Raw genomic sequence first — 26,358 nt, 5'->3', positions numbered from 1 at the left:
TTTATTATTAGTTTCTACATTACTTTAATTTTTTTTATATTCAATAGCAATAGTTGTAGTATTAGTGTTTGGCACAAGTGGGGTGCCTGGCACAACAATATCCGCACGCATGCATATAAAAGATGTTACTTTAAGACAAATAAACATGTAAAAGTTTGTGTTAGCATAAGGTGCATCCATCATTTGTCTTGGAAAATCACACTATGAAAAATATTTATTCCACCTTATTACACATTGATTAGAATTACTATAACTTTTGCATCATCATTTACCTTGCATGGCAGGTTTTTACGATAAATTATTATACACATGCACAACAGCTATTTAGATTTATGTTGAGTTATGTTTAGAAGGGTAGCCACTTGAAGTCAATAAATAAGTTGTAAGAATAGGATAAGGAAAATGCGCACTGAAAATTCGCTTTAAAGCACGTTATAATGAAGTTTTCCTTGAAACGTTATTTGTCACCACTAGATTAATGTGTATTAAGTCAGCAAATATGTTTTCAGGATACAATGAAGCTCAAATTATGATCTGATATCAGTTTGCGTTATACACAAATGAAAACTGGGAATTCTATCTCTACAAAAAATAGAATCCAAATTTGATATAATTTGAGGAAGCTTTTTGTAAGAAAGAGAAGGAGAGAATGATTAATTTTCTATATATTTCGTAGAGCTAACTTTGTCTTTATATAGACAAAATCATGTCTTTTCCGATAGGTTGCATCTGTTCAGAAAGGTTGCATCCGTTCAGCGTTGTTTGACGCATCAATCGCCTGACCTCAAGAGGTCAGTCGCTTGTGCTCTTTTAAAGCATATTCTGAAAGTCAGAATGGGGTCAGGCGACTGAGCCTGATAGGGTCAGTCTTTTGTTCCTATTCTGTTTGAATATTTTCAAATACAGAAGCACCACAGTCGCCTGATGACTTATCATCAGTCGCCTGTCCTTTAATATATATATAAAAATATAAGATTAATTTTTAACCATCCGATCATGATCAACGGTCATGATCTCGCAACGATACAAGCATGTTAAGTGTTAGATTGTGCGCCAACTAAATGTGCCACTAGCGCCTTATAGCCCACGCCACGCATGCGCATGTGCGGACGGTGCACATTAGAGTATACACTAGCACTTTCTCTTAACCAATTTTAAAAGATTACTCTACTTTGTCATTTATTAATGACCTTTCCTTTTCCACTTTTTTTCAATGTGGGACAAACTCACATAACTTTAAATGTTTTAGAAAATTCATCAAAGGAAGATTTTGAAAACCCACCCATGAAGTCATATATTTTAAAAAATATTTCAACATAAGTGGAAGGTTTCACATGGCCTAAACCCTTAATGCGTGAAGTCTCCCCCATAAAAAATATCCAATGTGCCTTGGGAGGCATGTATGTACATATATAAAATTTAAAGCAATCTTCAGTGTTTTATTTTTTTTCAATTTTCTTTTGATCCATTATGTGTGCGCTTAACCTTCAACAAGTTTCACAAAAATTTCCAGCCTATTCCCTATCACAAAAAAAAATCTGACATAAGAGCTTAGCAGGAAAGCAAAATTAGTCTCCATTCAATTTTGTCTACCAAGAGTGTTTACAACCACATAACCAAACAAACAAACACACACCCCCCCCCCCCCCCCAACACAACATCCTAAACCCTAAACCCTAAACATTTCTTAAGAAAGCTCAACAATAAATAAATAAATAAATTATCATAAATGGATTAGATTGGTTTTATCTCAATCTACTTTGCTGAAAAAAAAAGAAGTTATTATTATATGAAAATGCCTTTTTTCCTTTTTCAAATTAATACTGTATAACCATAATGTCAGTCTAATTAGTTTGACAGAGTACTGCTTATATTGACAAATCCTTCAAATAATTTAAACAACGTTTCTTGTCCCCCACCCCCCAAAAAAGTTTCATCTTTTTGTTCACAATTTTTTTTTTTTTTTTGTTTGTGGTATTGCAACTTTGGTTAACTCAACATGATTAAACTACAGAGCTAATTATCAGATTCTAAAGCATATATGCTGCAACATAAATCAAAATTTTCAAGGGGCTGAATCATACAAATGCATGTAAGCTATATGAAAAAATATACACTCAAATAGTAAACTGCAATATGGGTGAAGTGGTAGAACATAACGCATTGAATCCATAGATTAGATTATATACATGCTCACAAATACCATCATACACTCGGTACGACTGAAAACAAAAAGTCTAAATGTAAGTTAATTAGCTTCCAAAACTTCATTTTTCCCCTTACCAGTATTCAACAATATATACAGAAAACTACATACGCTGCTCCTGCAGCAAAATGTTAGTCAGATTTCAGGGGCCTCGGGCAGATCTGTTCTTACTCTTCACTTCACACAATAATACAAAACAAGTTTATTTTCACCTCTGGTTGCAATACTTTCATGCATGGGAAAATTTTGAAATGAAACTTTGAATTGTTAGATTTAGTGTTCTGACAAGAAAATTATACCATGTTTCGACAGGTACAAATTCAGAGTTGGCTAGGGTGTGAGACTCAGATTTATGAGTGAGGTGGTAGTGGAGCTAATAGTCCATGCCCAGGGTTTGTTAACCCAAAAGAAGAGGCAGAAAAGGCAAAGCAAAGAAAATAACTTCCAAGTCTAAAAACCTCATTCCAGAAGAAAAATGTGGCTATCCATGTATCTCTAGGACAAAACTTAATCTTTAAGGTGCTGTTTGGCATCACTTAAAGTAGTGCCCTTTTGGCATAGGTTCCTCTTAAAGAAGGGGAACCAACCAAAGAACAACCAGTCTTAAATTTCCAGTCTCCACCACCCTCAAAATCGAAATGGCAGTCGATTTCCATCTTGTATAATTTCTGTGAAAATCTCAATGAATCATCCCGAAATTTTAGCAAAACTTATCGTAATTTTAACTATACAATGAAATTTTCTCATAATTCAAATAAAAGATTTAGGAGTGAAGTAAAATTTCTCTCTTAATTTATTTTATTTACAACAACAACAAAACCAAGCCTTAGAGGGTCGGCTATATGAATCATTTTCCGTCAATTTATGCGATCATCCACCATTTTTTTTTATAGATTCAAGGATATTAAATCCTTACTCACTATTTCCTTCCAAGTTATTTTAGGTCTACTGCTACCCCTTCTACTGCCCCCCCCCCCCCACAATAACTAAGTTACTTTTCCTCATAGGTACACTATGTGGCCTACATTGCAAATGTCCATACCATCTGAGTCATCTCTCTCTTATCTTATTTTCTACATGAACTACACCTAACTTACCACGAATATGTTCATTCCTTAATTTATCTTTTAATGTTAAATCACTCATTCATCTAAGCGTTCTCATCTTAGCAACTTTTACTTTTTAAATATTATGTTTCTTCGTCATCCAACATTCCGATCCATATAGCATAACTGGTCTTATAGTTGTCCTATAAAATTTTCCTTTCAATTTTAAGGATATTCTACGATCACATAGCACACTTGAAACACTTCTCCATTTTACCTAATCTGCTTTAACTCTATGCATTACATCATCTTCAATTTCTCCTTCAACTTCCATAATAGATCCAAAGTATCGAAATTTACAAATGCTATTTATTTCTTCACAAGTTTTAACGATTTCTCCAATATTCCTCCTATCATTACTAAAATTACATTTCATATATTCTGTTTTATTTCTACTTATCCTAAAGCCTCTAAATTCCAAAGCTTCTCTCCATAATTCTAACTCAGTCTCTACTCCGTCCCTCGTTTCGTCAATTAATACAATATCATCTGCAAACAACATATACCATGTAATCTCCTTTTGAATACTCTTAGTCAATTAGTCCATCACTAAAGCAAAAAGATAAGGACTCAAAGCAGATCCTTGATTTACACCTATGGTAATTGGAAATTCTCTACTTTCTCAATCTATAGTCTTTACACTAGTCATTACTCCATTGTACATATCTTTAATGACATCGGTATACCTACAACATACACCCTTTTTTTTTCTAAAACCTACCATAAAACTTCCCTAGGTATCCTATCGTTACTCTTAATTTATTTTATTTATTTTTTTAAAATAAAATATTATTAGAAATACTTTTGAAATTATATGAAAAAATAAACTTACAGTAACATTTTATTTAACCATTTATGTCTAAATTATCGTTATTTGTATAATAAATAATATTTAAATAATTTATTAATTTCATTTGCATTAGCTGAATATGAAACTATACATTATTTTACACATATATTTGATACACATTATATTACAACTTTTCCACCTTATACACAACATAGATGTATTTAACTTGTAATATATTAGTACTAAAACCTAAATTATTATGTTTTTAAACCAATTCTAAAGTTTCACAAAGAATTTCATGCTTTCCTACGGATTTCCATTGTTTTTTCAAATCAAAATCGATATTTTCGTACTTTTGGAGTTCCAAAATTTGAGCCAAATCGAAATTTAAGACCTTCAGAACAACTTTACCTAAGGAAGACTGTAACCATACCTTAAATGGAAACCTAACAACTACGCCTCCTCCCCACTTAAGAGAAAAGCAAATAGGTAGCTCAAAGCTTGTACAAACCCAAACTGAAACCTCAAGCACCATTGGTAGTTTTTCCTCCAGTGTAAAATCTTCGTTTCAAAATGCCATAATTGTTCTAACACAAATATTCATAGATTTATATATTAAAAGCAGTCTATATTTCAAAACTACTCAAATTTTACAATGAACACAGTACTTCCTTGCGCCACAAATAATGGAAAACTGAAAAGGAATTGTACGTGCAAAAGTGCAATGAATTTCATAATGCAAGTGGAATACACATAGCTAGCATATCTTTCACCAAGCATGGAACTTTAAGATAAAGAAAGGTTCTCCTATAGTGGCATGAATGATCAGCCCATTAAAAGCTGCTTCTACTGGAAGATTAATTAAACTTCACAGATGGAAGAGACATATGGAAAAGACACCTACTATGATAAGTGGCAACTAAACATTTAGCTCAGCTTCTAACAGTGCCTTTCAAGTTAATAATGTCACAACTCAAACAGACCCTCATGGTTCTTCCTCCACAGGACTGTCAAAGCCCTATCAAATGAGTAACAGAAGCTCAGCAATGTCTTGGCAACAATTACAAAGCATTCTTAAATTAGAATCAGAATAAGGTACCATGCCATATACAATTTTTCATTTGTTTCTTCAAATGTTCTAAATTATAGTGCATCAATCATAATCATAGGGAGCTCTTCCTGTATGCATATTCGCACACATATATAAATATAGTTTTTCTTATTAGAAAAAAGATATATTAAGAGAGAGACATTACATAAACTTTCTTTACTAACAAGAAACTATTGCACGTGGTTTATTTACAGCCTTGAATCTTAAAACAAAGATGATTATGCAATCAAACACCTTGCGAAGGACTTGGTCCTACTAAATTTTTATTTGGAATATATGGGATCTTCTTCACTTCATTGTATCAGTGTATCTTGATTACGAGTTCAAATAATTAGGGAGAATGGGAAGTTATGCCAGAATATCCCTCCTTTTAAATCTCTTCAAAAACATTGCAGAACACTAAGATGGCAACTGCTTAACAAGAAAATCCTCAAATACAGAGTAGGATTAATAAGAAATATATCATGCTGTACACTGTAGATGAAATTCATAATTTGAACAAAACTAGGAAATGTAGTCTGGATTGTATAGAAAATGCTCATACTGTGATCCTTTCAGTGTCTTGTAAACATCATCCCAATTGTTGACTTGTTCAGAAAGGGGTCTGATGTGAATCTTCACCTGGCGGCTCACTAGTTTTCTAACTGGAACTCCAAGAAACTTTTGAACATCTGATAATGCCTGTGAACAGCATAATGGATGTCAAAATGCATATGTTTATGAAAATTAAAAGGTAATCAATTCTCTTGCTGATACCTTGGTATTTTTTATGATGTCTTCATAAAATAAAATCATATGGCGACTGCTCTTGAAGTACTCCAAAGAATCTGCAATAAGGCGTTCGGCCCTAGTAAGGTCTGGTATTAGGCCACTGACATCAAGTGTAGGCTTGAATTGTGCCAGTAGGTCAGCCTGCAATGATCCACAATCGCATAAAAGGTGCATACAAATGATGAAACACTGACGATAATAATAAGGAAAATGACAATTGAAATAAATAAATTAGATATTGCTCTAGATTATTTTCTCTGTCAATCATGATAACTTCATACAGCCTCCGAAACTAGTGCTACACATGCGTGCACCCACATGATCTAGGATCAAATTAGAGATGGCATAAGAACTGTAACTCTGAGAACACCAGCAACTCCTGGATGATTACAAGTTGCTCAACTTGCCAAGCATGCCAACATTAAATTGGTCAAAGAAATTTTTATTTTTTATAAAATAATTCTTTATCAACCACAGTTCCCTATACCCTGGTGTTTGGTGGCGTTTGGCAATCAAGAATTGCCTCTTAAGGATTGGAATTGGATTGGTCGATTCGGATTCCTAATGCTTGATTTGTGGAATCCCATTCCAACTCCTATTTTTATACCAATTTTGGATTCACTCTTAAGCACATGTCTTGATTCCAGCCTCCTAGCTCAGATCAAATTCTGATACTGTTCAATCATAAGAAATGTTAAAACCCAATCCTGCCCTTAACATACATGCATATACACTTATATCCAATGTTTTAAAAGGCGAAGGCGTAAGGCGAGGCGCTCTAACCCTTCAGAGGCAAGGCGTAAGCATTAAGGCGTTGGGGCATAAGCCTTTTGAGAATTTTATTTTTAGATAAAAATATGTAAATAAATTACATACTTTAAAAATAAAGAAAATGTTAAGAAAATCACAAATATAAAGTTAAAAAAAAATCAAATACAATTTGCAAACTACTTGTTGGCCATTCAAAAAAATTGCTAACTTAAATTCATTATATAAATCATGACGAGATAGCTATAACATTACAAAGTTCAAATTATTTTTCAAGATCTAAGATACAAATCAATTTTTTTGGAAAGGTTGAGGTTCAAGAGTTTTAGAAATCAATTCATATTATAACATTCCTTTTATATAAACATGAATTTAATATTTTCTAGCCAAATCTTACTTGAGAATCACACACCCAAAATGCAGAAGCCTCAAGTAAAAAGGTGCAAAAGGCATGCCTTTGTACAAATGCGTAGGCCTCAGTGTGTAATGTGTTAGCCTTTTTGGGATTTGGTATTTTAGATTGAGTCTCAAACCGTTTTAGACATGCGTAGCCTTGAGGCGAGTCTCGATTAAGCCTTTTAAAACATTGCTTATATCAAGCCTCCAACCGGTTATTGGCTTAGTTTTGCAACTTCACAAGGCTGTCAACCTCTCATTTGGATCAATAAATCTTTCTTGTACTATCAAGGACTATGATATAACACAAACAATCATCCATGCAATGGATCACTACATACATGCATATGTATGCATAACATATCAATATGCATACATATACCCATACACATGTATAAGAGTATGCACACACATAAATATTCACATAAGTGCGCAAGATATTTTACAAGAATATAATAATAATAATAATAATAATAATCATGATCTCAATCATAACTGGCGTTAAAAAATCACATCCAATCTATGTGCCCATAATTTGTGACAATCATCTACAACCGAGAATAAAAGATTGCTTAGGAGACCCCCAGTTTACTTCAGGGGCCTTCTCCTATGCTCAAGTTGGTAGCAGATAATATATATATAATGTAATTATAATTTTTCAATAAAATCTAGATCGTGTCCTCTACCTTCTCCTAGTATGTGCCTTTTATAAACACTCCCAAAGCCCAAAGTGTTAAATGCCCCATCAAAGTTATATGCTCCATCAATAAGAGGATATACGTTATCATGGGAGGTATATAAATTGCACTTTTTAATAATCCTCTTTAATACAAGGAAAACCAGTGGTCTCCCTCCATCAATAACTTTCAAACCATGTGGACCATAGTGTATTTTCACCCATGTAGATCATAAAAATCCAAATGCATGCACTATAACTCAGCATGTAATATTGTGTCGCATAGATTATGCTCAATTGTATAATCACTAGGTAATAAATTTTCCGGGTCAATCTTCATATGCAATAGCAATTCTCTGAAATTACTACACATTCACACATCCTAATACATATAACATTGGGATAGAGATTTTATTTTTTGTCAAATAACTCATCAGGTGGATCCAGGTATTTTATTTTGTTTCAAAATTTTTATTTTATTTTATTTTTTGAAAGAATTAAACTCCAAATAGATTAATAGCTGGAAAAGGCTGAAAGCTAATACAAGAAGAAATGAAATCCTAAACATAAGAAATGAAAAAACAGCTTATAGAACAAGAAATAATCAAATGCATGAAGAACTCCAAAATAGTAAGCGCAGCAGCAGCACTGGTAAAAAATAAAGGCTTCAAAAGTCAATTCAAGATCATTCTAATATAATTTAATATGCAATGCAATAATTTCTGGTTTGGTATCTTTCCTTCGAAGATCATCTAATTTTTGGCTATTTCATAAGATTTCTATTATGACCAAATGGCCTACTTGGCAGAATGGCCAAGCACAAATAGAGTTTTGCTCATAATTGACAGATGAGCTCTGCTCATTAATGACAAATGAGCTCTCCTCGTAAATGAAAGATGAGCTCTCCTCACAAATTGACAGATGAGCTCCGTTCATAATTGAGTGATGAACTTTGCTCATTACTCATATTCAACAAATGAGTTATGCTCATAATTGACAAATGACTACTCTAAAATCGCATATGAGCTATGCTCATAAATTGAGATATAAGTTCTGCTTATAAAATAAAAATGAGCTATGCTCATAAACTGATGTATGAGCTCTGGTTATAAATGACAGTGAGCTCATATTCAATAAATGAGGTCTACTCATAATTGACAAATGAGTTCTACCATAATCAGTAGGCAAGCAGGAGAAAATGTGATTTTTGAAATACTCCCAAGCCCAAAAGGGCCTTCCAAGGTTCAGGAGTGGGGGGCACCTGATATGGGTGAAAATACCCTATGGTCTACATGGCTTGAGAGTCATTAATGGAGGAAGACCATTAACTTTCCTTATATTAAAGAGGAATATTAAGAGGCATAATATATACCTCCCATAATAACAAATAACCCCTTACTGATGGAGCATTTAACCCTTTGGACAATGGGGGAGCTTATAAAAGGCACATACCAGAAGAAGGTAGGAGACATGCTTTAGATTCTATAGAAAAATTATAACTATGTTACCTATACATATGCTGACTTGAGCATCAAAGAAGGCCCCCGACGGCCACGTAGGATCTCCCAAGCTTTCTTTTTCTTCTTGCTCACAGATGATCATCATGAATTGTGGAAGCAGAGATCGAGTTCAATTTTTAGCATCAACAATAATCATAATCGTGATCATAATATTTTTATTAAAATATATTATTATATATTGTAATGTTCAAGAATATAATAGAATATCATTACTCCCACAATGGGTTACATAGGTTCTCTCTCCCGAAATCTCCCATTTGCTCTCTCTAAGATTTGCGCCTTGGGTTTAATAGAATAAATTAAGAGAGATGCACAAAAGCAAACTTTCAATCTATGTTTGGTATAAGATTTGCGCCTTGGGTTCAATAGAATAAATTAAGAGAGATGCACAAAAGCAAACTTTCAATCTATGTTTGGACAAAGTACGGCTCGTCGAACTCAATGATTCATGCAGTAGGTGAGTGATATTTCCTAAAGGTGCTGTTGAGTGGTTCTCTAATGGCTTATCAAGCTTTGGCTGGTTGGGATGGGTTTTTCAAAGTGTTCGAATCGGTACTGTTCAGTATTGGATGCTGATTCATATAACAACAACAGGAAGTTTTTGGAGTTGGGCTGTGGTGGAAACGGAAGAGATTCTTGATGTTCATATCAAGTGGCTCAAAAGGTGATGGGTGACAGCTTTGTGAAAGGGTTCTGCAAGGTGACAAGGGAGCTCCATCCTAATCGTCGTGGCATAGATGAGGTAAGTCCTTCTATTGTGGAATCAGATGATGTCAATAGAGAAGATTGCCAACGATGTAGTAATTAGTATGTAATCGAGATGATCAAACATGAAGGCATGGTGTGATGACTGGGAAGTATCACACATGCACTCAGTGTGGTGGTGAGATCAATCAAACAAATTGGGGCATTCACTGCCAGAATGCACAAGTCATTCAAAGAAGACTCCGATAGTCAAAGTGCGTAGGGTTACAAACACGGTTGCAAGATTGGTAGGGACAGCTAGAGTTTCTCATGGGGAGGAGCAAGTGATGAAGCTTAGGCCAGGGAGTTTTCTGTTCATATTGGAGCTCAGCTACGAACTTAAAAAAGCGAGAGGTTCTTTGTCATTTAAATTTAAAGTTGAACCAGTCATGCGAAGAAGCCCATATTCAGGATTAAAATGGGTTGGTATGAAGCTTTCTTTGGAAATTAAAGAGAACTCCTTTTCTTCCCAGTTGGGCCAACCTATTGAAAGGGTAAATTATATAAATAGTGCTGACAGAGACCAGAAGGTAGGCATATTAGTCTATGGAGTAGATAAATTTTCTAATAAGGGTCAAGAGGTTTCCTTTTGTGGGGTTCTTAGCAGAAAAGAGGCCCAAAAGAGTTCTTATTGCAGTAAGGAGTAGGGTTGTTCATCTGGGGGTGGAGTAACGTTGGAGGCTTGAATGGAAAAATTTGGTAATTTTTCGTATGCTTAAGAGATGAGTATTTCTCGTAAAAGCAAGGATGGAAAAGAGTGCAATAAGGCTGTGGATATAAAGGTGTATAAGTGTCGATCAGCAGGGAAGGGAAAAGTAAAAAAGGCTTGCTTGTTATTAGTTGTATGAGCTCAAACATGCAAGGAGGTAAATTTTGTAAAATAAATTATTTGAGAAAGTTTTTTATGTTGAGGAATCTCAAAATTGTTCAAATTCTGATTTTTGATAAAGGAAGAATCATTTTCAGAAGGAAAGAAAGGTGGGGTTGGGGGATATTTCGAACGAGGACAGTATGGTAGAGATTTTGCATGTGGTAAGTGGATTATTGTTGGGTAATATTCATGAAAAAAATGGATCATGTCTCTAACTCTTTTGACGCACTTGGGGGTCTATCCTAGGCGTCTCCTTCTCTGTTAGAAAGTCTGGAGGATATAGCTATTCTGCAGGGGTTTTGGGAGCAGACTTAGCAGTGACTAATCAATGTAGGGATAGGTGATCACTGATTATCTACTCCTGTGGAAAAGGTCGGTCTGCAAAATGTGGGATCTCAAAAACTTCTCGATGGCACAGGTTTATTGTTGGGGGATCATTGAGGAAATGAATTCAATTGGATGGGGCACAAAAGAAAAGCCACAAAAGGTCAACAGCATATTACAGAGTTCTATCAATTATGAAGGGAAAGGATTAAATAGGGGTTTTCATAATTAGGGTTCGTTACATTTTGTTTTTTGTTTCTTTTTTTTTCTCTCCTGTTTTTTGTTCTTTTGGTTTTCCTACAATGAAGATCTCTTGTGCTCTCCTTGGTTGTAGTTCTATCTGTCTCTATATTAATATATTCCTTTTGGATAAAAAAAGATATAATACTATTTTATAATAAAATTATCATTATTATTGTCATATGATCATTAATTTATTATATAACAGTTATTTTATATCAAAACATATAGGCAATCTAATACAATACATACTATGTTATGTCACATTATGCCATTATATACCATAAGAAAATGTAATAACTAAAGAATATATAGTAAAAAATAAAATTAGTAAACATCGTAAAAGCAAATGAAATATTGTAAGATATAATAAAATACAGGATGATGATGATGACACTAATATATTAAAGTATATAATGGTGATGAATATATTAATATAATAGAAAATAGTTATTATATAATTAAAAATTGTAATAGTATAATATAATTGCTGCATATACCAAATATTAACAATAAAAATTCTGATTCTAATTAAATGTTGAACAAAGTGCAAGGGGAGAATTGTCATTCCAACTTATTCCAAGGTATTTCGGTTCCAATTCCAATTGCCAGCCAAATGCCACCTGATGCAACATGTAAAATGCACAGCAAGCATGGGAGAAACACGTGATGAAAAGCAGCAGTTTACAAGGAGAAATATGGTTCTTCACAAAAATCTAGAAAAATGATCAAGAATAGATATCTTATACTGGATGTGTTTCCCACAAGCTGAATCCACTTTTTCACGGTCACCTTTTTATCCATGTTAACCATCCATAAGAAGCTCCTTACTGGTGGTGCACATAACCATCTTCGACAATTTTCCCTTATTACCACTATTTGGTGAGACCTTCAATATCTCATGAAGCACTAATTCTTTAATTCTGATTTATCCATCTCAACAGCTTATTTTGCTAACCCCTCTTGTTAAATATCTTGTTTCAAGAAGGAGCAATATTCCAAACTACAAACCATACTAATACATCCACAAGTGCATGTGTGCACGCACATTGTGATATTTGATAGATAAAATAAAATACAACTTCCTTTTTCCAATAGAACCAATTGTACAGAAAATATAAGGGAAGCTAATGGAAAATAAGTAGAATGGATGATGTTGAACAATCTAATTAATTATTCTATTTATAAGTAAGAAGCTGAGTATCAGTTGGCTAAGATCACTGGAAGGACTTTCAAACACAAACACGCACACAGAGTCTTATACCTCTTCCCTTGTATGCACGTGAGACTTGTGAGTGCCATTGATCTGCTTTGCATCTTTATCATAAGCATTGGCCACGAGAGAGAGGAGCCTCCGCAAATGATTTCGCCGAAATAAGAATATCACAGAAACACCCTTCCAGTTAAAATAATTGACTATTTGTTTCTGATAATCCATTGCCGCCTGAAAAGGTAGAAAAGAACCAATATAACTACTTAACAACCTCTTAAGAAACTACTTGCACATGAACAAAGATTATGCAATCATGTAAAGAAGATGAGCAAAGGAAAACATAACAACTTCATTGTTGAACATTCAGTTCATAGATAGATGCTACATCCTTTACCCCATTAACATGGTATGGGCACACTCATGATTGCTAAATTTTCTTGCCTCTTTTAAGTGTAATAAGAACCTCAATTCTTCTACTCTTATGAGTGGATTGTTTACTTTTCCGGTCATCTATCTGCAAGATACTCCAAAATTACTAATTTTCTCTACATGAGTGCAACGAAAAAAAGAAATTATTCTTCCTGTTCTCTGCTTGAGAGGCCTAAAGCATCTCATTAAGAAAGACAAGAAAGTCCCTTAGAACTAAAATTAGTTCTATTTAAGGGAGAGCATCGTTCATTAGATAAGGTCAACAAGTAATCTCATTCATGCAAAGGAATCGAAGGCAATTTTATTGTAATTTTTTTCTTCATATAGGCAAGCATCCTGTTCTTCCACTATTGTACTTATTTGTTCTCAATAATTTTTTTTAACATTATTAATATTTTCTAATTAACAATTTAGTTAATTTTATATTAATTGGCATTTTTAATATTCTATAAAATAAACTATAATTTAACTAATATTTTTAATTAACATTATTAACTTTTCTAAGTAACAAATCATTTTCCTGATCTGCTTCTCATCCCAAATCCAAGAGGTTAGTAAGATGGAGTAGGAGGAGGCAGGAGAAGGAGGGGGCAGTGGGTAACGATGGAGGAGGCTGGCAGAGGAGGAGTAGGAGGTGGGAGAGGAGTAGGAGGCAGCAGTGCAATGAGGAGGAAGCTCGTAAGGGCAAAATAGAAGGGCAAAGCAGTGATGGGGCAAGAGTTGAGGGGGCAGCTACAGCTGCAGAGGGAGACATGCATGCAACAGCCACTCAGGAGAGAGAGAGATGTACAATTTGCAAAATTGCCATTATATCTGAAGAAAATTACATGTGTGCTACTGCCTCTCTACAGTGTCATTTTTAAGTGGCCAAAAGCCATTCCAGAGTTCTTAAATAAGTGCATATGTAGTTCTAAAGTACTACTTTTTGCAATTTTTTTTATTTTTTTTTATAAGTAAAAAGTTTATTGATAACAAAAATGAACACCAATTACACAAGAAGTGTACATGGGGTAAACAAATCAAAAACAGAAAGAATCTAGTAAATCAAAAACAGAAGCAAATGATTGGTTTCGCAAAGCAGCCAACCAATACATCAAAGTGGTAAAGAAAAATAGCTTCAGGTCCGAAATGGATCTTTCCTTATCTTCAAAACACCTACTATTTATTGCTGCACAAGCCAATATTTAAAGTTATAAGAGCTATAAGGACTTTTTTTTAACTGCTCCCAAGCAGTGCTAACATTACTCTCCCCTCCTTTTACAAGAACCCCAAAATTTTGCCTAAAAAAAAAAAAAGACACCCACACCTCACCTACAAATGAAAAAAGCTTGCAGCAAAGTTGCCTTGTCACATAAGAAACTAAGCACATCACACCATGGTTATTAGAATCGTACAATCCGCGATTTGATTTGTACAATTTAAATCTATCTTACACCAAGTTGATCTGAATTTCATTAAATTGAAGACGGGTGAAAAAAAAAAACACACACACACACACAATTACATTTTCACTAAATCAACTGATTCACCCCTTGAATCCAACAAAATAATATGAATCAATAGATTCACATGATTCGGAACCTAACAGATCCAGTTATGCCTAACTTATTTTAAAAAAAAACTTTGTTCCTGTTTCAAACAATTGCCTTCAATTTTTTTTCTACATCAATTCTACCCCAAAAAGAGAAGAGAATAGAACTTTGGGCCTTCTGTTGAATTTATAGAACCATTATTCACTCTTGGAGTGTAATGTTTCGCCCTTTGAGAAGAGGGGGCTGGTAGGCAACAGTGATATTAATGCTTTGTTGTGCTCTCAAGAATCAAAGGTTTTTTCTTTATCAGTTTTTTGAATTATTTATCAGTTTCATTTAAATTTTTTCTTTATTTTAGTTAGAGAAACTATATGATGCCTGAATTATTACTATTTGTCATTAAACACTAAAACTTCAACTTTTTATAATTTTTTCTTGATTCCTTCCCTTACACACCATAAAATTTGGGTTTATATTAATTTTTCTTGACTCCTGTCCTTAATTACAGAAAGCATACACGACAGGATTTTTTGTTGTTAACTCTCTATCTATTTTACTATTTAGTTTGTTGAACATACATGCATGTCATTTGGAATCCATTTTGGAAACGTGTGCTAATTTTAAAATTTAAATCAATTCATTCTCAACCTTCAAAATTGGAATTTCAAGCCACAAAGTCTTCCAAGTTTTATGGTTTTACCCCCTATTTGACTGTCTTCAAGATTTCTTGAAGTTACTACCTCTTAACAACTCACATTTCCTGCACCTTAAACTAGTCTTCGATCAAAATAATAATGTACATCTTTGCACATTCCATATTCTCAAGAGCGTGCAAAGAGGGGGGCAGCTAATCTATTTTGAACGGTGCATTTGAGGCATGGCATGCCTGTTTGATACAATTTTCAAGGAATTAGGAAAAATTGCAATTCAGCAGAAAAATGCAAGAAAATTAGTGACAACAATCCATAAAATCTCAATTCTGCAATTCCAAGAGAAAATTCAAAAATTTCATAATAAATTCCTTTGGGGCCACAATTTTCAGGATTTCGCATGCATCTATGGATCTGTGTTGAATTTACCCAACTTGTCCCCAGCATGAATATGGTAACAAAACATTAGGGCACCAATTGGGGGAATTAGTTAGGCAAGTAATATTGCAATGAAATCAGGTTTTTATTTTAGGAAATTTGGGCAAGAAGAATTAAAATAAATTTATTTTCATATCCCTCAACACTAGCACTATATAGTGCATAAGAGCACAAAAGAGGAAGAGGCACAGAGTGCTGAAGGAAAACAAAAAACCTTAAAGAGGGGCTAGAAGCCTAGAATCGAAGTGAGAGGAGTGACGGATCCAAGGAGCAGCAAAGTAAAAACCATGAAGAAAGAAAAGAGGGGGTACAGCATACAGCAAATTAGAGAAGAACCTGAGAGTAGTCCCCTCCTCTTCCTTCTCCATCCATCATTAGGATCTTCTAACCTCCATCACCCCAAAACTATGCACATAGACATGCATCCATCCCCATCATCACCTTGATCACCATACCATCATCATATTCCTCTTTTCTTCGTGTCTCATCTGAACGAGACTAATATTATAGTACCCGTTGTATATGCCAAACACCATCCCCCATGTGAAACATTGTAGCAACACCAGTTTAGAGAGAGAGAGAGAGAGCTGGAGTTTCAGCAATGCGAGGCTTGCCAGCCGTAATTGTGGCGATAACAAGCAAATGTGGCACCTCCACAGCTCCCATGGACAATGCCCCTGGGATGAGGTAGTGGAGGTGTTTACAACCCTAGGAGGACGAAAGGATACCCCCTTCCTCCCTTCCTTGTAAGGATTGCATGCAACCAAACCAGATTACCTAAATCGACTCAATTGGGTTGATGTAGCATTTTTAAAGATAGAAAATAAAATATAAGGATCTTTTTGGTATTGTTGTTGTCTTTTGTTTTTTGTTTTCATTTATGTATAGTGAGGAAATAGATTATAACAATGCGTTTGTTTATATTGTCAGATTTATGTTCCTATTGTTGGCTTTCAGTTGTTTGCGAAAAAAACTCAAAACTATAATTTATGGTTTCAAATTTTCAATTGTTTTTGCAATATGTTGCCAAAATATTTTAATATCCACAATTTTTTTTTTGTGCACCGGGCTGCTCTTTTTTTTTTTATACTTTTAATTAAAATAAAAATAAAATGATCATATGAAATCAAAATATAATTAAAATTATAATGTCCTTGAATGTTAAAAAAAATTAAAAATAATAAGTCATTTGCAAATTATTTTTACTATTTTTCAATTGTCATGTACAATAAGATTTTTCTTGTAAAGTGGATTTTGAAATATAATTAACAATTAAGTAATTGTAATAATTTTATTTTCAATATAATATTTTTAATTTCTATTATTTTGTACTTTTATCATTTTAATCATATTTTTCAATTACTACTTGATTCAAGGACAAAAATAAGCATTTATTTGATGAATATTTTAATTTTATTTATTTTTAGAAATATTAACCAAACAGGTTGTTGGTTTTTGGATTTTAGTTTATATTTCTAGTTTTTAATTTTCATTTTTAGTTTTTGTTTTCATGATTTTTTACAGTGATACCAAACATCCCCTAAGATTTTACAGGTTCATTATTATATTAGTAATTGTATGTTTTCTATTTCTGCTATTATTATTGCTATTATTGTTTCCTTTTTTGTATTGGTTCCATTTGTGAAAGCTTCTAAAAAAATCCAACAACAAAATTCATGAAAATCCCCAAAAAATTCAGACAATTCTGAGAAAAAATCCTAAAAATCATAAAACTTCTAAAAATTGCAAAAAAATCCACAAAAATGTAAAACGCCAAAACAAATGACAAAAGAAGTGATTGCTTTGAGGAGTTTGTTCCTTTTACAGCCTCATAATTTGTCTGATTAATTTAGTTCTTCAAGAAATCTTGTTTCTTTTTAGGAGATTTAGAACCTAATTTCCATATTTACACTGCTAGGGTATATCATGTTTCCTTCTTTAGATGTACTCTTGCACGATTCTTTTCTATCTTGTCTTAATGTGAATGCATCTGACAACAAAACTAAAAAAGGACTGAGGAACTTTCAATATTTCCTAAGGTGAAAGAACCCCATATGCCTGAGATAGATACCAAATGAGAGAGATGACTCAGTATTTAAAAGGAAAGGTAAGTTGCCCAAGATGGGAAATAGTTTAAACAAGTTCGACGATAAAGCTTAAAAGCCGGATGATAGAGTTTTTTTGAGAAATTTTGAAGTAAGATATATCATAATCAACATAAAGGTAAACCTAATGTCTTAAATTTTTAATAAGTAAACTGAAGACCATGCTTAGTTAAAACTAGAGATAAATCTGAAGCTAACAAGGTACCATTTGTGGAACATGCGTGTTAGAGGTAGGGTTATCAGAATCTACATTCATCCTATGATCCTACAATCTGGACATGCCTAATCAATCACCTAGTTGTCTATCATTAACCTAGTATTGTTACTTGTTCCAGTGGCAGACCAGCTGAGAGTTTTGAGAGAGATGCAATATCTTTGTGCTTATTACTTTCCTCAACTTCTTTTCTCCTATTATTGACAAGCTCTTTTCTCTTCTTATAAGCTCCCTTCTCTTTTCTTCTTCTTTGAATTAAGATTAGCCATTTCTTCTTCCTCTTTTCTTCTCTATTTAATTACATTATTGAATAAACAAGCTAGCAACATTCTGCCCTCTGCAGTGTGATTTGCAATTCAGACTATTTTTTTTTAGGGCTCAAATTGTTGAAGGAAAAACTTGCTAGCTAGCTAGCAACTATATTCTTGAAACTTAATAGTAAGTAGCTAGCAACTATATTCTTGACATTTATTTTAATTTCTTAAAACTTACTATTAAGTTTTTAGGCTTATTTTATTCAGGGTTGTCATAAATGTCAAATACAACAATTTTTTTAATTTCCTTTACATTGTAAAAGATCCTTGCTGCAATCCTAGAATTCCATCTTGTGGATCTCCCACCCCCCCCCCCCCAAAAAAAAAAAGGGGGGGGGGGGGGGGGGAACCTTCCTTTCACATAATTGTACTCCTAAACTCAGCTTTGTCTCACAGAATAAAAAATTATTTTTATTGATTGGGATTAGGCTATGCTTAGTCTCTTTAAAATGGTAGTAATTAGGTAACTTATTAGTAGCAACTCCATTGAACCATTCAAAAGAAAAACAAACATCATTTCCGCATTAAATCTCTAAACTCGCACATGTTGATGGGATTATTTTTTGACCAAATTCATTAATGCAACAGAACTCCAAAATTTTTAGAGCTGGCATTGGATGGTCTCCTACTTGAAACATACCTTTCTAGGTAAAAAAAATTTCTTTATAGTATTACGTTATTAGAATTTTTAGTACTTTTGTTTTTCACTCATTAGTTTGAGTTCTATGATTCTCTCTTCATTTAAATACGGCTAATTATTTGTTTTATGTTCAGTAATCCTTCAACTATTCAACTACTAAGTTTCACGCTATTCAACTGCTAAGTAATCCTTGGAATTTTGTTCCCCAGGTAACTTGTTTGCTCTTTCCTCTCACCCGTTTGAGAGTGGGTAGCGGCAGTAGGGTTCAGTTTTGGGAGGATGTTGGGGTTGGTCAAAGTTCATTGACATTGTTGGGACACTGTCTTTTTAATATTTCCCCTCCTCACAGTGCACCTACAAGATCTTTCTCTTTGAAGGAGGGCACGCTTGCATAGTATTTCCATTTTTTTAGGAATCTCAATGAAAGACAGCTTAATGTTTTGGAGCCTTTTGTTACTTCAATAGGGAAGAAGAAAGAGCCTGGGAGGGGACTTCTTTTAGGCCTTTTTCCATCAAATCCTTTTCCAAACCCCTTCCTCCAATCTTTTGCCTAGTCAGCTCCCTTGGAGTCATCATAGGGAGGCTAGGGTTCTTTTTAAGATTAGGACATTCATCTGGACTCTCAATAAGCTTAATACACATGACAGAGCAAAAGACCCTATAAAACCATGAGTCCTAATGGATGCTCCATGTGCCATGAGTAGTGAAACAAATGTACCCATCTTCCTTCATTGCCAAGTGACTATCTTTGGGGTTGCTCTCTTCTCATGTATAAGAAAACCTTGGGCGGTTTTACAGGTTGTGGGGGATTTCCTTCAAGTGAGCTTTTGGGGTTTTTGGCAAATCCAAAAAAGGGTAGGGCTTTATGGAGATGTGCATTTTTTCCTACTTTATGGGCCAATGGATTGAGAGGAAATCGAGAATCTTCAAGGACTGAACAACTTCTCTTAGTTGTGATGTCAGAGTCATGTTTTAGCCTCAGCTCATTCTTTTGGGTTTTTATGGGGGATGTCACTGCCTGACCAGCAAAGGGATTGGAGGACAGCTCTTTTGTAAATATTTGTAACTGTTTATATCTTTTCTTTTGTTCCTTCGAGGACATGTTGTTCTCCTCTCTTTGAACTTCATTATTCAGTATAATATATTTTTTCTATGTAAAAGAATTTGGGAGAGATTAGGAAACTCATCCTCCCACTCAATACAGACAAGAACCTATTGGGCCTGCCGGCTGCCGCCCTAGCTCCAGCCATAGACCAAAAAAATAGCATCCACAAAGGAAGATGTCTCAAACCACACTCTCTAATATGCATGTCAAAATTCTGCATAACAGACAGTTTTTTTTTCATTCATTGCTTGTTCCCTTCTTGTTGCTTAGTTTAATTGGTTTGCTACAAGTAATTGATTACTAGCCCACTTTGATTGATAGGCTTTTGTTCACAACTTAGTGAGAAGATGTTTTTCCTAATTTCACACAATAGGTGCCTTTTTAGGACTGTTTCTGATCATTGTTGTGTAATTTCAAAGTCAAGACAGGTTAATGAAATCCCACTGTTTAGATTTGAGACTATGCGTCATTATAATTTTCTAAATTTGGTCAACAGCTTCTGGCAAGAGTGGTTAAAGGGTGATCAGGTTTTTGTTTTATGAAATTGAAACTTATGAAGAAATGTTGAAAACTTGGAATAGAGAGGCGTTTGGGGATGTGGGGCTTAAGAAGAATAAGAAACAAAAAAAATTGGCGATCAAAGGAAGAGGGCTGTCTTTTCTGAGGAGCAAATGGCTAGGAGAGTCCAATAATTTTGATTCTAGTGTGATTCTTTCAAGGAAACTAGTTGGAGGCAAACAACTAGGTTAAGATGTACAAGGTCTCACCACCATGCTCAGGGAGACTGCTTTCTTGATTTGAGCCTCTGACCATGATTCAGGTGTGACAAACTTACGATCAAATCAAGCTTCACCCTCAAATCACTTTTTTCTCACTAAAGCACTATCAGGCCAACATTGCAAGAGATAACACCACTATAATCGCCCATCCCTTCTCTTCTACAAGTGTTATGCATAAACTTATCTTGGATGTGATCATTCATCAATTAATTTTTTGACAGTTTTTACCGAATGTTTTTACTCCTTAATAGGAGACATAATCAAGGTAATAGATGAATAGAAATTTGTCATACCTGGTTTAGCATCCACTTAAATCCAACTGCAGCCACACACTCATTTTTAGCAGCACTACTGATCCACTCTAATCTATATACAGAATCTAAGGTTTTCTGTATGGTTGACATATTGCTTCTTCTTTGCTTCACAGAAAAAATTTCCCCGTTTGAACTAATATTGGGGTGACTGTTTAACAAAGTTTCAAACCACCCACTTCCAGATCTCTGTGTAGACAAAATAGCAAAGAACCGGACTGGAGTGCATAAACATTCCTCCCTGTAAAAGTCAATTTGATTAAATAGGAGTAGCAACCAGATGTGGGAATTCAAAATTACAGGGATGAAAATATGACCTGCTATAGGTTCTGGGTTGTGGGAAATGCACATAAAGGATCTCTTCTGGACGAATATCATGACTATGACAAGATACCTTAGCCATTCCCATGATGCGTATTTCCTTTGAGTTTGGTTTTAAAGACATAGGAATCTGCTTGAGGCATAGAAAGCAAATATATACTCCAGATGCCAAGACAAAGAAAAATAGAAACAACCAAAGAACATATGGCGATTTCTTTAACGGTTTGGATGAAAATATAATCTGCAATGAACCAATTATGGTCAGTAAACATACTCTGATCAACAATAAAGATTTTTGTTGGGATTACCTTCTTGTCCATTATTACAGTTCTCAAGCAAACATAAAGAGAGATAGAACATCATTTCATTGAACTAGCTGTGCTGCACTACCCAGAAGAACAGCCACTTTAATGCTGCTCCTTGGAGATATCATCAGAAATTCCTGAAATATGGATCCAATTAAGCAACCCATTCAAAGGAATTCCTTCAAAAGCTACAAGAATAGTTCATTACAAGGAAACAAAGTTAAAATGAAAATAAGAGAGAAAAAACCACCATGCTTTATCAATTCCTGTACTTCTCAGTAAAACCCATTTTAATCCCAATAGTTTCAATTTCAATTGACTTAATTAGAACCTTCTTTTTGTTGACTAGACATCACATCACTTGAGGCATCAAGGGGATGCCAACTTGTGGTACAAAACATCAAACACCCTGTAGAGTGTCGCAAACATCAAGGATTACAAAATGATCATTAACAATGTTCCCATTAAGCCAGCAGGAGATAGCAGTAATCCATTGGGCTTTGCAGGTCTGACGCGGAGTAGATGAATCTTTGAAGGCCCTCTTATTTCTTTCTTTCCAAGCCCACCAAAAGATAGCGAGATGTATGAGGTTCAAAGCCTTTTGCTTCTCCTTCGTGGCTCTGATGCCTTTCCAAGCCTTCTCCCCTCCAACTGAATTTTCCGTAACCCACTGCTGCCCAGTCAAGGAGAGAGCCAAATTCCACATGTTCCTTGTCCAGGGGCAGTAGAGAAGACTCTGGTTGACTGAGTCTGCATCAGCCATACAGAGAAAACACCGATTCGTGACTGTAAGCCTTCTTTTCTGCAGATTGTTGAGGGTTAAAATATTTCCATGTATGGACTCCCAAGCAAAAAAGGCAACCTTTAAAAAGGCTGCTGTCCTCCAAATGTGAATCCAAGGGGAGTTATTGCAATTTGTTCCCAACGGTGAGAGCTTCTTGTAAAAAGATTTAACAGAGAACACCATTTTTGTCCAAAGCTCATTTTGGCTCGTTGGGATGTTTTGATGACAGAAATTGTATAGAAATCTGCAGAATTCTGGGAGCGTGTGAAGTTCCCAATCTGCCAAGTTCCTTGTAAAAGGAATGTCCCAGAAAATTCCCTGATCAGTGATTTGGAGATGATGTATAACGGCATAAATGTCACAAACCAAGTTGTAGATGGAAGGAAATGCAGCTTTAAGATTATGGTTCCCGCACCACACATCATGCCAAAAATAAACATTGGCCCCATTCCCCACTTGAAAAGTCACAAATTGGAAAAAAAAAAAAATTCATCCCATCATTTCTTGATGAATTTCCAGGCTCCCTCTCCATCCATAGGGACCTCTTCCATTGTGTGTTGTCCAATCAAAGTGTTTTTAATAAGAGTGAGTCTGCCTCCTTTTGATCAGAAATTTCTTTTCCATCCTGCCAATCTCCTTTCAAACTTTTCATTAATAGGGTCCCAGACTCCTTTATCTTTGAATTTGACTCTGAGTGGGAGACTGAGGTAATTAATGGGAAAGGTTCCCATCTTGCAACCCAAGATACCAGCAAGTAAAGTCCCCCATGTGTTCTATCCAATTGGAATAAGCTCACTTTTGCCAAGGTTCACTTTTTTAGGCCTGCGACTGCCTCAAACCCTAATAAAATGCATTGGAGGTTGAGGATATGGAGGGGATCATCATCACAAAAAATAATAGTATCGTCTGCGAAAAATAAGATGAGAAACTTCTATAATCCTTCCATTTCTGCCCACCTTGAGACCTCAAAAGATCCCTCCTACAATAGCTTTCATCAACATGAGGCAAAGCACCTCCATGACCAAAATAAATAGAAAAGGTTACAAAGATCTCCTTGTCTCAAGCCTCCTAAGGCGCGAAAGAAATCAAAAGGCAACCATTAATGAGCACTAAGAAGCTTGGGGTTTTAATACATTGAACAATCCAACTACACCAAAGCTCACCACAGCCCATTTTGCTGAGGAGATAAAGAAGAAAATTCCAATTGACATGATTGAATGCTTTCTCCATATCCAGTTTGCACACTATTCCCTCTTTTCCTTCCTTCAGATAGGCATCCACCATTGCATTAGCAATAAAGGCAGCATCCATAATCAGTCTTCCAGCCACAAAAAGCATGCGATGTTGACCAATGACTTCCAGTGTTGATTTTTTGAACCTTTCAACAAGTACTTTGGCAATGATTTTGTAAATGCTTCCTACCAAGCTAATGGGGTGGAAATCTTTGATGCTAGCAGCCCCAACTTTCCTGGAAACAAGAGTTACAAGGCGTTATTTATGCAACTGATGAATTTTGCTGATCTATGGAACTCCTCAAACATGTTTAACAAGTCATGTTTGAGGAGGCCCCAGTAGCCTAAAAGAAAGCCAAGGAGAAACCATTAGGCCCAGGCGCTTTATCCCCATTGCAATTTTTAATAGCTTGGAGTACTTCTATTTCTTCAAAAGGTCTCTCAAACCACTCTGCTATGGAAGAACTAAGGGATCTAAAATTGATGCTATCCACTATAGGTCTCCAAGACTCGCATTCAGTGTAGAGGTATTTATAAAAATCACAAATACCTTTTCTAAAGTCCTCTTCTCTAATTAAGGTGACTTCCCCAATTTCAATGCAAGAAAGGGTGTTACTTCTACGGTGAGCATTTGTTGTCCGATAAAAGAATTTTGTAGTACAGTCCCCCTCTTTGACCCATAGAGCTCTAGATTTCTACCTCCAAGATATCTCTTCAAGATTAATAACTTCGTACAATTCCTTCATAAGCATAGCTCTTTTGGCTCTCTAATCATCATTAAGACCTTGAATTAATTCTTGCTCATCAATCTCTTAGATGCCATTAAGGATAACAATCTTCTTCGCTTGGACATTCCCAAAGACGTTTCTATTCCAAATCCTAATATTTTCAATTATTCCTTTCAACTTTGAGGCAAGCACAAAACTAGCCTTCCCGTGATCAGAATAGAAAACCACCAAGTTTTCACTAACTCCGTGAAACCATCATGCTTTAACGATATATTCTCAAAGAGAAAGGGGGTTGGCCCCCATTTAACTCCCCTCGTGTCAAGTGATATGGGAAATGATCTAAGATGGGCCTAGGAAGAATACTCTGAATCACTAAGGAAAATAAAGTTCCAATTCAACCGAAATTAGGAACCCATCGATCCTTGAAAAGGAAGGAGGCTCCCTGCAGTTGGACCAAGTGAAGTTGTCACTGGTGAAAGGGAGATCAATAAGGGCAATCACATTAATAAAGTTGAGGAATTCTCCCATCCTACTAGTTTCAAGCTACCCCCACTTCTTTCATGTGGATAAGTAACCATATTGGAATCGGCTCCAGTAATGCAACGAGCATCCCATCTACTCCTTATCCCAAAGAACTCATCCCAAAAAGGAAATCTAGGGGGTCCTTCACTTGGGCCATACACCCCTGTGAAAATCCACTAAAAGTTGTTGTTCGTGCTTTTGAACAAACAAGAGACTAAGCAGAAGTTTATGGAGTGGTCCAACAATTCCACAAGACTAGGCTTCCACAAGATTAAAGTACTCCTTGGTACTCCTTGAGCTACCAATTGCTCCAAGTGATATCCAATCACAGGCTTCTCGGCCCCAAAGTTTATTGATCAAGAGTTGCATTATCATCTCCACCTTAGTTTCTTGCAAGCGTACCACATCACCCCTTCAATCCTTAAGAAAGGACTTGATTACACTCCTCTTAACTTTGTCATTAAGACCCCTCATGTTCCACGAAATATTTTTCTTAACATGATTTAACACAAAGGCTCTGGCTGCTGCATGCCTTTTCCATTTCTAGCATCCTCCTATTTTTCCATAATTCACTATGCATCCCAAGCGCTTTAATTCCTTATTGGTATCCAACTTTCTAATACTTCCCACAGGCTTTTTGTGATTGCCTCCCATTTCCCTCTCTTCTCTTTCTTTCAATATCCTCAAACAACAATAACGCTAACTTCAAACCCTTGGCATGCCTATGGTTTTGCTTACTCATTTCAGCTTCTAAAGGACCCAAACAGATGCCTCTTTCTGAGTGTTTTCTGAGTTCAAGTCATTCAAAGTTTTAAAATTGGGCTTATCAACCAAATCCTCAAAATTGGGACGGGCACCCAAAGTGTCAAAGCCTACTTAAGGGCTGGGAAGAGGGCAATCTTCTAATATCATTTGGAGAATAAGGAGGCTTCCTTTCCAAAATCATCACCTCCTCAGTTGCAACTCGTGTAGAGGGAAAGTCCTATAAGGGGCAGCCTTCCCAAAGTGGACTAGCTTTTTGGCAACTTCCAAAGGACCATCATGAAGCTTAAAGGGAGAAAAATAGTTGGGATTAGACTTTGAGCAGTCAAGTAGGATCGCAAGGCCGAAAAGGTTCACCTTATCTATAGCTCCAAGGCCCAAGTTACAGGCCACACCGACATCCTCAAATGAAACAAAGGTTTTGGGACTGTCTTTATTAAACTTAAGGAAA

At 35.2% G+C, this 26,358-nt stretch overlaps 1 protein-coding gene across 3 annotated transcripts in view; it reads right to left on the bottom strand.

Annotated features, from left to right (window-relative positions):
* Positions 1 to 5,563: 5,563 nt before the first annotated feature.
* LOC131164625 (uncharacterized) overlaps positions 5,564 to 26,358 on the bottom strand; it is a 32,100-nt gene continuing 11,305 nt past the window's right edge. For 2 of the 3 annotated variants that reach the window (XM_058121952.1, XM_058121953.1), the window contains exons 2-7: positions 21,883 to 22,016; positions 21,571 to 21,815; positions 21,236 to 21,494; positions 12,788 to 12,967; positions 5,970 to 6,125; positions 5,564 to 5,894 (exon numbers count right to left, since the gene is read on the bottom strand). In XM_058121952.1, coding sequence (XP_057977935.1) covers positions 5,718 to 5,894; positions 5,970 to 6,125; positions 12,788 to 12,967; positions 21,236 to 21,494; positions 21,571 to 21,815; positions 21,883 to 21,894 — 1,029 coding nt within the window. In that variant the 5' untranslated portion in view covers positions 21,895 to 22,016 and the 3' untranslated portion in view covers positions 5,564 to 5,717. The remainder of the gene's footprint in view (positions 5,895 to 5,969; positions 6,126 to 12,787; positions 12,968 to 21,235; positions 21,495 to 21,570; positions 21,816 to 21,882; positions 22,017 to 26,358) is intronic. The other variant, XM_058121954.1, reaches the window with a different exon arrangement.

Source organism: Malania oleifera, chromosome 9 (genome assembly GCF_029873635.1).
Source record: "Malania oleifera isolate guangnan ecotype guangnan chromosome 9, ASM2987363v1, whole genome shotgun sequence".
Classification (NCBI taxonomy): domain Eukaryota; kingdom Viridiplantae; phylum Streptophyta; class Magnoliopsida; order Santalales; family Ximeniaceae; genus Malania; species Malania oleifera.
This window is presented reverse-complemented; position numbering and strand designations above follow the sequence as displayed.